The sequence below is a fragment of the Tinamus guttatus genome, unplaced genomic scaffold, assembly GCF_059628265.1.
Source record: "Tinamus guttatus ecotype Peru unplaced genomic scaffold, ASM5962826v1 Tinamus_guttatus_pri_ptg000434l, whole genome shotgun sequence".
NCBI lineage: Eukaryota > Metazoa > Chordata > Aves > Tinamiformes > Tinamidae > Tinamus > Tinamus guttatus.
In genome coordinates, this window is record NW_028288968.1 from 1,037,544 (window position 1) to 1,049,577 (window position 12,034).

At 46.9% G+C, this 12,034-nt stretch overlaps 1 protein-coding gene across 1 annotated transcript in view; it reads right to left on the bottom strand.

Moving 5' to 3' along the window:
• The window catches only part of PLXNA4 (plexin A4), a 404,602-nt gene that overhangs the window by 92,578 nt on the left and 299,990 nt on the right, over positions 1 to 12,034 (bottom strand). The window contains exons 7-9 of the mRNA XM_088531807.1: positions 9,664 to 9,817; positions 6,859 to 6,958; positions 5,006 to 5,120 (exon numbers count right to left, since the gene is read on the bottom strand). Of these exons, the coding sequence (XP_088387933.1) occupies positions 5,006 to 5,120; positions 6,859 to 6,958; positions 9,664 to 9,817 (369 nt within the window). The remainder of the gene's footprint in view (positions 1 to 5,005; positions 5,121 to 6,858; positions 6,959 to 9,663; positions 9,818 to 12,034) is intronic.

Consider the following 12,034-nt stretch of genomic DNA (forward strand, 5'->3'; position numbering starts at 1 on the left):
TAGCAGGATTCCACAAAGAAAGGCAACTACTACCTGCTCTGCAATTTGATTACTTAATTCCTTCCTATTACTATCTGAAGCATCCATGCCAGGAAACCTCACCACAGGCTACATATCTATTTCTGTGAAAATGGGCAAGGACTGAAATGCTAAACCATCAGGAGTCCAGCACCACAGCTGGTCCAAAGCATCTACTACTGCCTTCTCCTAAGCTCCCCATCCCTTCTTGGTCAGGATGGGCTCTACCACACATGCTGGTAAAACATCCTAAGAGGCACTAAACACCAACCCATCCTTCCTCAAGCTGCTTAAACGACTACCATGAAATGCATGGATGCAGATTGCATCCACACAGGGTGGCTGGCGCTCCTTAGGGCAGCTGCTGTGGGTTCCCCTTCCTGCTCCCCATGGCACTTGCATGCAGCAGGTTGTCTGAGGTTGCCATAGAAACAACGCTTAATGGCAGACGGGTGCCAGGATAAGGAAGCAGATAATCAGCAAGAGGGACAGAAGTAGGCCCGCTGATATTCACATCGCTGTATCTGTCATTAGAGTCCCTGAGAAATGATAGATATATTAATTTGAGCGTAGATGATCACTTTCTTCTCCCAGCTCCCACTCTCCACATCCCTGGCTCCCGCCAGGTTAAAGCAGGGCAGGTAAGAGGGCGCTTGGCTGTTGCTGTGACAACAGCTGAAGATGCTTCCCTGGGAGGCTGGACCACAAAGCAGGAGCTCGCGGTCCACAGAAACCCTGGGATGGAAAGGGGGAATAACAAACCCCGGAATCATCGCTTCCCTGAACCCTGCAAAGAGGGAGAAACATGGCAGCTGTTGATCCCGAAGAGCTGTGGATAAGAGGACCAGGATGGGATGCACCACCAGCATGGGATGCTGCTGCAGAAATGGGGTGCAGCTGGAGGATGCTTTTGCTTCTCTGGATTAAACCTATGGGGTGGTTTTGGGCAGGGGTGCCTGGCATTTCCAATCTGAGGCTGAGTGGTCCTATCACCCCCTGCCTCCTTTTCCTCCATCCTCCTCTCCATGTGCATCCCAAGAAGAGCAAGCGGCAGGTGAACAATAAGCCAGTCCTCTCCATGGCAGAGGCTGACGGAACGACTCCTCGTTGGCACAAGGCAGGATCGCGCGTGCGGCAGAGCCCCGCTCCCCTCCTCGGCAGCTGTTTGCTGGCTTGCACAGCCGCAGCTTTCCGTCGCTTCTGACAAATTAATATTTGAAGCGGTTGTTTCTTTTATGTGGGCTTTACTGTCATTAGCACGTACGGCTCGACATAAAACACTTTAGCGCAAGAGCTTTTCTTCCCTTCTCTTTTTAGGCAGCAGATGAAAATCCTTTTAATAAAAAGCTTGTTTAGGGGAGGAAGAAAAACACACGCATACACAGATCGGCTGAGCAGGGAAAGATGAAAACCTCCTTCAAGGTAATTAAATGATTATGTATCTTTTAAACCCAGCAGATAGCAGATTTGTTATCTAGGCTTGCTTTTTTTTGCTTTTGCTTTTCTTTTTCCTTTTTTTCTTTCCTCTTTTCTCCACATAAAGCTAAAATCCTTGCAAGGCCCAGAACAAGATAGTGTTCATCTTACAGAAGATGACGGCACAAAAGAAGACTTAATCCTTTATCCCATCAACTCAAGGAGGTTTCTCCAGCTTTACCCACTAGCCCAGTCTTGTACAGATGTCTGTGAAACACTGACATGGGAACCTCCGCTCCAGATCAGAGCAGATCTGCATGGAGACAGGGGCGGACAAGGTAATCCAGTTTATTGGGTAAGAGGAAGGATGGATCTATGTCGGCTGCTGCTCCAGAGCCCTCAGATCCATTGGCTTACTCCTCTGTGCCTCCGTTTCCCTCCACAACTTGTTGACTGTCTTTCCCATTTAAGTGGGAAAATGGGTGAGACTGTGTCAGGAGCAGTAGTAAGTGAGAGGCACTTTCACCAGGTGCTAGTTTTCAAGGCAATGCTTTGCAGTACAACACTGATCCTGCACCATGACTTTAACAGCATTAACACAGCACAAAATGTCAAATTGAGGAAAACAGAAGCATAACCCTTCCTTCTTCAAGACTGAAATTCCCTCCACTTTTGCGATGAGCTCTTTTTGGAGCAGGAATAAAGAAAAAAAAACCTTCCCCCAGAAACACATTTTAGTATTAAAATATCTTTTTTCTTTTTCCTTTCCAGCCTCAGCGGCAGTAATATCAGCTCCCCATTTATAAAGCAAAAAAAAAAAGTCACTCAGTGCATTTCAAGCTAGTAGACTTGGTTTTCAGAAAACTGATGTAAAGGGAAATTATACGTCAAAGTGAAGTATTTCTGCCGCAAATCATCCGACGATGTCGTCAACCTTATTTGATTGAGTTCAACGCTATAATCATAAATACTCTTGTTTCGTGACCATGCTGGAGTTCATAACTAGGAGAAAGCATGGGCTTTCCCTCTAGGCTCCAAAGCTAGTTATGGACAGGGCTGATTCACCAAGCACCTGACAAGCGACAAGCAACAAAGTCCTGGCTCCTTGTCAACTGTGAGTATTTATGTGTGTAATTCACATGGCCCATCACCAGTTTAACGAGAGATACTAGGGAGGGGGTCCACCAGGTCCTGAGTAAGCTCCAAGATTTAAATTTCACACTGCAGCCAAACAGCTTTCCCCCTTCCCCACAGCTACTGCCTGGAATAAATTTTCCACTGCCCTTCAGACTGGAAGGGATGGGACTTTTCTGTCCTTTCTTGATTTTCAGTTTAGATATACAGGATGGCATAAGGACATCTGCATCAGCACAGACCATCAGCACAGCATATCATTAGGCCATCAGCGCAGGGCTAGCTCATTGCAAGTATCCCCTATGTGAATCACTGTGCACTATATGGTAGATTACAAGCTATATATATACACACACATATATATATATACAAAGCCTTTTGAGCAGCGTGCTTCATCTCCAAGTCCTTCCACCTCTGCCGCTGGATTGCTCTTGAACTCTGCCCTGTGCCTGGCATTAATCACAAACTCATAACACAAGAGAACAAGTGAACAAACCCAAGTTGCTCTCAGACCACATGAAGAAGACAGAAAAGGGGCAGATGAGCCCAAAAGAATCCAGAAACTTGTGAGACGAACTAAGGAAACAAAAGAACCAGAAATACAAGTAAACACAAGCCTGCCTTCAGTGTGCCCCAGGCTGGTCCAGATGGGATGAGAAACAGTTCAGGCAACCTGGAGAGTTGGAAGCCTCTGCCCACATGAAGGCAAAATGTTCTACAGGCAGAGAAAAAAACACCTGGAAGTGAGTGGATCAGCAGAGATATGGTGAAGGCCAGTGTGTGCAGGAAGGGAAAACACCTGACATGTCAGCTATGATGATGAAAGAGGGAGGGAGTTTCTGGCACTGGTCCATATGACAGTATCACCAGTATTTGTTTGTTTGGCAAGGATTCTCTTGGTACAATCAGACCACAGGATCCTGGATGTTGTCCATGCTAATTTGTTCAGCAGTCTCACTAAAGGGCTACAAATAGGATGGTCCAACCATTCTATGCTGGTAGAACAGTTTCCCTCAGTAGCCCCTCAAGCCTTTGAGTAGCCTCAAGATTTAGCAGATACCTAGATACACAGGGAAGAAGGGATGGGAATTGTGGCAGTGCATGCTGTGGTTTCATGTGGCAGAAATGAGACCTGTCAGAGTAGAAACATCTAGTAGAGGAGATGAATGATGACAGCATCACATGGCAGAAGGCAAACTGCCCCACTGCCCACTGCACCCTTGTGCAGCATCCCAGCACCTGCGCTAGAGGTTGAGATCCCTCCTGTTCTCACCGTGCAAGACACACAGGCCTGTGACCATCATGGATGGCCAAAATCTTACTCCTGCTGCCCCTTACCCTGGTGGAAAAGGCTTATAAGAAGCACCGAGCCACAGACTGGGTGTTGCACCACTTTCTGGCTGAGCAGAAGGTATCAGACACATCCACTCTCCAAGTTCTCAGCCAACTTTCCAGCAGCCTAGCAGCAAATGTTGCATACTGGGAGACCAAGACCTGGCAGCTTCCATACCTATGAATATTTACGGTCTCTCCCATTTTCACTGCAGTTCCAAATGTCTGCGCCAGGACTTAAACTTTCAACTAGCAGATATGTTAAAGAAGAACTGAGAGGAAGAGTGGAGCCACTACAGATCTGCCATTCAGGCCAGCAAATTGGCTTGCCTGGGGCATAGGTAGGGGGAACAGCTCAGAGACACCAGATGCAGAAGGGAATGGAGGGTATTTCAGCCTCCAAACGAGGACAAAATGTAGCACACGTAGACTAAGATTTCAATAGCCGCCTCTGCGCCTGGTGGTTCAGGAGACATCAGATCTCTTAATGGGTACTGGTCCCTCGGGCCAGGCAAACAACAAGACATCTCAGGTCATTTAGGAGACAGGCCAGAATGCTTTCAGACCATTCCTGACCAGGAAGTAATTAAGTGGCTTCCTATTTGTATTCTCCTGAGCTCCACTTGTCTGCAAAAGCTCGTTAGTTACAAGTCAGACAGAGAGGTTGCAATGCAGCAGCCAGCTCCATATTAAGCCCCAAGGCCCAGTTCAGCCTTAGCTTAGAGACTGGCAACAAAGCATTTCTCAGACCTCAGCTGGAGGAATTTTGATGGACATTAGGCCCAAAACTCACAAAGTCACTCAGGTGCTTGAACCACTGTCAAAATACATTGTCACTGTGGACCTGGCCCCAGAACCTCCCCTGATTTTAGCAGCCTGTAGTATGTGCAAGATACACAAGAAGATCACAAGATGAAATCTCTTTTCATGCTCTCCCAGACGATACACACTCCCTACACTGTCTTATATTCAGATGAAAGCCACCAAGCCCTCTATTCCCAAGTCTGACAGCACATGATATATACTGGTGGCACCTGCTCTGCCATGCAGGACCTAAGCCATAGAGGCCCTCCAAAATGCTCTGAGATGCCAGCCATGTGCTTACCTCTGGCAGCTTGACTCGTCCTTCCTGGAAGGAGCAGGAGCTGGGGTCGTGAGTGCAGACGTGGCGGTATTTGCACCAGTGGCACCTGTAGGGGCTCTCTACACATGACAAGCACCTGGAGATGGAGAGAAAAGAGCAGGTCACTTGGGCAGCCTGGACACCTGAGCCAAAAGAACAGATCTTGCGGATGATGGAGGTTCTTACAGGGAAATGTAACCCAACAAATACTGGGCCATCACCAGCAGAAGACTGTGGGCTTTGCACTGATTCATCACCACAGGGTCTCCATCTGTTTGGCCTGTTGGCCTCCTGCCTACCCAATGGAGCTCAGCACTGAAGCATCCTCAGGGCCAAGGGCTATTGCCTTTTTTTTTTTTTTGCCTATAGCAAGCTTCTGAGTGAAACAAAAGGTCAGGGGATTGATGGAAACTCCTACAGCCTCACTGCCTCATGACTGAACTGTTCTTGTGCTCTGGCAGCTGCAAACACATCATGTAAAGATGGTCAAGGCAAAGGGTCACCAGGTGGAGCGGTGCCCATGGAGAGCAGGGCAGGAAGCCTGTGTACAACACATCCCATCTGGGCAGTGGAGAGTTGCAACCTCTGGAGAGCTGCAAACACCTCTCCTCGATAGGTTACAGCACTGACTTATACCTACATCACACATCTTTTATGTTATATGATGTCTGCTCACTGGGAACCAAACTGAGCCATTACAATCTCTTTGCACAAAACAAGTGTTGAATGGTAGTAACTCCTAATCGCTCACACTGCCTGGGAGCTCCATACTGCTGCACACTCAGTGGAGAGGATTTGGGGAGTGGATTTTATTTGGCCCTTATAGGATGCTATTTTTGTTGATTTGTTTTGTTTTTGAAACGGGCAGGAGTGAAGAAATTGCATCTGGTCTAGCTTGGCTGAGCCCAACAGACAGACACACACACCCTCTCCTGCGTCTCTCTGTGAAAACTCTCTCAGTTCCAATCCCCTTTCAGCTCTGGTATAGCGAGCTGTTCTTCAAATTGGTAACAAGTGCTTGCTCTGATACATCAAATTAAAAATGGATAGTGTATTATAGTTTGTCAAGTAAGAAACCAAAACATGCCATAAATATTTAACACCACCATCTCTCCCGCTCTCTCTCCATAACACTTGCTTTCTGACACTGTTTGTCAAAGCAGCATGAACACGGAAATAGGATTTGCTTTTCTTTGTGAATTGCTGAGCCACAGTAATTATCTCCTTTTGGCACTTCCGGAGGGCTGTGTGGGGAAGCTGACAGCTCTGTGGTGGGGACACAGATCCTCAGCCTTGCGCAGCGGTGGCTCAACGCGCTGGAAGAGCACCCACCTTCCTGCCTTGGCAGGCTCGCTCTGATGGGGAGGTTGGGGTGCAGTGCAGAAAAGGAGCTCCCAGGAGGAGGAGATGGTCACAAGCAAATCAGCTGGGTTTTCCCTGTTCAGAGATTACCTCACACAATAAACCCAACAATCCTGACTTTCCAGGCTTGAGGGCCCAGGCACATATTAAATACCTTGGGCAGTCTCCTACTAGTGGCAGTGACAGCATGGATTGGTGGTGCATTTGTGTGGTCAGAATCCAGTATTCTAAGAACTATTGCTTAATAGCAAGATGAAGAGGTCATTTGCTAAGGTCCTGATTCAAATGGGTGAAATATACTGCTCTTAGTCTTCCCAGGAGAGACCTGCAGTGCCCACTACCACCCAAGGGATCTTGACATGTGGCCTCCTCCACACCTAACTAGCTGCTTGGAAGACACCTGCTTTAGCAGCGGCTTCTGTGACAGATCAAGGGTTGGAATGGAAAGCAGGTATCAGAGGAAATGAACATACGAGTTGTGGACACTGCAGTTGTAGAAGACGAAGCTGGTGCTGGCAAAAGTCATACCCGTTTCCTTGGACTTAAGCTGGAGCTGGACAATGTGATGGTCTCCTGGAAAAAATAAATCAATAAAATAACATTACATGCATCAGAGTGGCTGCCTTGTTAGCCCAGTTAGGTGCCATGAGGCCATGACCTCAGTCTATATGGGGTGCTGACGCATGGTATCTTGCCTAGCCTGTCTTCTACAGCTGTAGGATACAAATAAGACTCTTAAGGACAATTTTCCAACATGAAGCATGTCTTTTTCAAGAACCTGGGGTGATGGAATAGGTCTTCACCATCGGAAATTCTCCTGTCTGGGATTCTGGTCTTGGTGATGCCAACAGGTCTTAAACATTCCTTAATAAGTTCAAAAGTATGTTAAATTAAGTTGGCAAGTAGGAGAACTGATCTCAAAGATAGGAGAAGACACCCGGATCAAGGAAGCCATTAAAATGGAGTACTTTCCCTGTAGATTTTCATTGCAGTGGATTCCTTTGTTGTCCCCAGAAGGAAGGGGAGACTTCTGGGCCTGAGCATTGATGTCCTATGCATACATGGCCTGCCAGAGAAATGTACACGCTTCCCTAAAGAGAGACAAGGGAGTACAGGAAGATTTACGCTCGTTACCCTCTTTACTATATCATCTTTAAATATAGACCAATAACCAGGACAAGCATGCGTGGAGAAACTCACTTCCGTACCTTGCCTCCGAAGAGAGGTGACCCCTTGAGAAAAGCAGGATGAAGAATGTTCAAGCAAGGAAGTTCCCTTGGATAAATACCATTACAAGGAGTATAGGGTAAGGCAAAATACTGATGAACAGGGAGATTCCCATGTGAACTGTTCCTCTTGGTAAGGGCATACTCACCTTGGCTTTCAGGTACAAACAATCCAGCTCAATATTAGATATTCACAAGTCATTTCCCAAACAGAGGGATGTTTCTATTTACCTAAAAGACCCATCCACAGCAAAACTTCTTCCTCAGCTCCTACACATTTTCTCTTTATTCTCCCAATGTCTCTATCCCACTCTGGGCAGTTAACAATCATCTCTTCCCTCAGTGCCAAAGGCCTTATTCAGACCCTCAAAGCCAACTGCCTGTGGGTAGTAACGGGGTGAATTAATTGCAGTAATTTGGTGAGGAAGGAATCCATGTTTAATTCAACGCTTTGGCCTGGTTGGCCCTTTCACCTCTATTATTTTCCTCCTCACCTGAAAGATTCATTAATCAATCAGGCCAAAGCAAACTTGACAACTCATCTCATCATGCACCCACGTGCACACCCACCTATCTACAAGCACACACATACACATGAACACATACTCATGCACCACCACATGCACTTGACTAAACACATTTTGCTGCCAGTGCTCGACTCTGCTGCCCATCTGCTGCCGCCGGCTTTGACAGCTCTGTTAACTGCTTCGTATTTCACAACTTTGCCAACATCTTGTGTATATTTTAAAACAGAATCTGAGGACTGGATGGTTCTGGGTATCAGACATGCTACAGAGCCACACATCCTTTGGCTCAGATCCAGCCTCTGGCACTTTGCATGGAGGACTTGGTCTTTGCAGAGGTGCAGAGCACCAGCTGCTGACGTTGAGACAGGCCACAGGTGCATCATTTCTTTGGAGACCTTGTTCCATATAAATCTCTCCCTTCCTTCCTTGTCCTTCCTTCAGCTTCCATCACTATTTTTATTCTCTGGCCATTTACATCGCTGCCCTGGATAGATGTCCACACCAAATAAATGATTCCTGGCTTCTAGCTTGGTAGGTAAGTGTTAACTTATGACTCAAGGAGCCCTGATGATGGTAGCAACCTTTTGAGTGCTTAGATGCATTTTCCTACTCTGGGACAGTAACAGAAAGCACTTGTGCTGTTGTGTGTGACTGGGGGAGAGCAGAGAGACAGTGCTGGCAATTTATGTCACTAGTGGCCTGAGAGGGTCATCAGTGCCAACCTTTATAGCAAAAATCCACAAGAAGACAAGGACAAAATGGCATCTTCTCTGTGCCTCTTGTAGCAATCAACAACGTTGATGTCTTTATAGCAAGTCCCTGCAGAGAGCCTCAAATGCAAAAGTACTTAGAAAAGGGAAGCAAAAAGGAGGGGACAATCAGCCCATTCCTGAGACATGGTATTTCTATCTTGAACCATGCCAGGAGGGAGCCCGTAGCAGCCTGGGGACAGCTGATGGGAGTAAAGATGTGGGACAGAGACAAGAAACTGAGCATGCAAATCTACAGCTGGGAGGAGCAGGATGAATTACAGGTGGGATCACTGAGACCTGCAGTACTCCTTGGCTTCTACAGGATGGGATATATGGGACATATCGAGAACATTTACAGTCTGATTCCTTGGCATAGCCACAGCTTGGGCCAAATACTTCTGAAGTCATTGCACTGGTCTCATGTCTTCACTAGGTATATGCAATTGTCACTCACTGGTAGTCTGAAAGCACATACCGCTACACACATACGCACCTTAAAGCAGGTACTGATGTCCCAGCTCACTGCGGGCACAAGTGTGAACACATTCATGCACAAACACACTCTCAGTATACACACGCTACGGTGCACCACTGTGTCACTCCACCAGCGAGCACCAACACAGCATTCCACCACCCTCTGAGCTTTATACCAAGGCTCCCAGAGTTGGTAAGCCCAACTCTGCTCCTAGAGCTAATGGCAGCTGACACACATGGAAGTGGGATGAGGAAGGGAGAAAAAAATGATGCAAATGGAGGAGCTATGAGATACCCACCATTTTCTGTGATGATCTGGGGCACCTCTTTGGCAGCTGGTGAGATGCACTGGATCTGACTGCCCACCACCAAACCATCCATCTCTGACAGGTCCTCGAAGGTGCAGTTAACTCCTGCTGACAGCTCAGGGACATTGTAGGTCTCCAAGACAAGCTGCAAACAAAGATGGAAGGAGGGAAGAAGAAAGAAAAAGAAAGAAAGAAAAAAAAAAGAATATGGAGCTGAACAACAGAGCTGAGCAAGCAGGAGAGAATTATACTGGAGAGGTTGGACAAAGAGCCTCTTGCTAGACAGAGCATCCTCCTTCAACAGAAAGCAGCGATTCAGGAGGGGGATGTATGCATGGAGTGGAAAGGAGATGAAATGCTGATGCCAACACAAGTGGTATGTGGCTATGCAGGAGCAACTGCACTGTGCCCCAGTGCTGGCTGGGTCAGTGGAGGGGAAGGAGTGCTCATTATCTGTCATGCAAGTGTAAGGTTAGACAGGAAGTCTTTGGCTGTGAAGACCAGGGCTTTGCTGGCCCCAGGGCACGCGGTTTCTGAGGAAGGTGACTGCTACTCACAAGAGGCACTCTGCAGACTACAGAGAAACTGTAGCGCTCCAGTCTAACTCTCTATGGCCTGCTCTCCTAGTATCAGCAGATGGGGGGGAGCACTCTGCCACCAAGTTCCTGCATAAGGAGAGTCTAGTTACAGCCTTGGGTCCACCACACAAAACCTCTCTCTCTAGAGGCACAGCAAAATCACTGCCCATCCCACCGAGGAAGTAGTTGGCCCTGGTGATGTGCTCTACTGGGGCATCACAAATTAAAACAAACAACAAATCTGTGAAAGAGGAATTCCTGGTGATTTCTGACAATTTCAGAGTTCACAACCCTCACCAGTTTGACCATGTCATTACCCATGGTCATTACAGAAATGAAAAACATGGCTGGTTTCTGTCATATACATGTTCTAGCCAAGGGCCTTCATGCTGCTGTCTTTTCAAAACAGCTGCTGATGACCTAGTAGTATAAAGTTAGCGTTATTGTAACCAAACACTAGAGCAAGTCACTGGAGGCAGGCACAAACATGGATGTTTTCCACATTTGCCTATTACATGAGCTAGTTGAGGCCCCATCTGAGGTGACAGCCACTGAAAGGAGACACAACGCATGCTGAAGTGTTGAGTCTATCAGCACAAAAACAGGGGAGGTCAGGCCAGGTGCTAAAGCAGGGGATAATGGGTAACATAGCTCTTGTTTATTGCTTCTCCAAGTGTTTTTTTCTCACTTGGAGAAGACTTGGGGGCTATATCTCAATGTCAGGAACTACAAGGGAGAAAGGCTCAGCAGATGGGTCTTCTCCCTGACTGACATAAAGCCCTTGCATGAGTACGTTCATTTCCTGGCAAGGAGGATAGCAATGGGAAAGAAACTGAACTGATTTTGCATTTAGGCAGTTCAAAAGTCTCCTTTCAAATGGTTGCCTCTGCTTTGCATCTCTATGCTTATGAATACATTGTCAGCAGTGGAGAAGTGGAAAGCATTCTCCTTGACAAATCTCTTTCTTTGAGCACAGCAAATGAAGAATATAGGTGTGCCATGCTGAGGATGAGGCCAACATATGGACTGGTAGAGCTTGGCAATGAACATCATGAGCCAATGCTCACCCTGAGCAGATATGAAGTCTTGTATTCCCCTTGCCTGCTCTGGAGCTGCTTCAGTGATGGAAGAGTTTTCCCCCACCAAACATCTCTTCTCAGAGATCTCAGAGTAGTAATCCTAGACTGAAACAGTCTCAGACACAGCTTTCCAAGTCTGTGTCAGTGTCCAAAGCTTAAAGGCCCAGGTGGCTACACAGATAACTTCTCTGCCTCTATAGGTAAGAATTTTGATATTGTTGTTCCTCAGCCAGAACCCATGTGAGAACCCATTAGGACACCACTAGCCATTCCATCACTGGTGCTCTCCTTTTGGTTTGCCAAGAATCTAGCTGCATGGTTGGGAAAGACACCAGTCCACCCAGAACAGGATTGAGATTCCCATGGCAATTTTCATGCAGACCAATGGGCCAAAATAAGACACTGGCAACTTCTGATCCCGGCAGCTCAGGGTTGGCTTGCCCTGCCAGAGTAACCTAGAGGTAAAGGTCTTTTATTCCGTTATCATTTCAATTGCCCTGAGCCAGCTAGTCCCCCAGGATTTATTCTTACATAAAAGAATTCAGAAACTACTGAGAGAATAAGAAAAAGAAACCTTGAACTCCCAGAAGAACAAAGGACTTAAGATGTCTCAGATCAGTTTTGTTTGAAGCCTAGGAAAGTTAAGTCACAGCAAAGTTAAGAGGCTGAAACAAAGCAGCAATGATTGGACATGCAGGCTTTGAA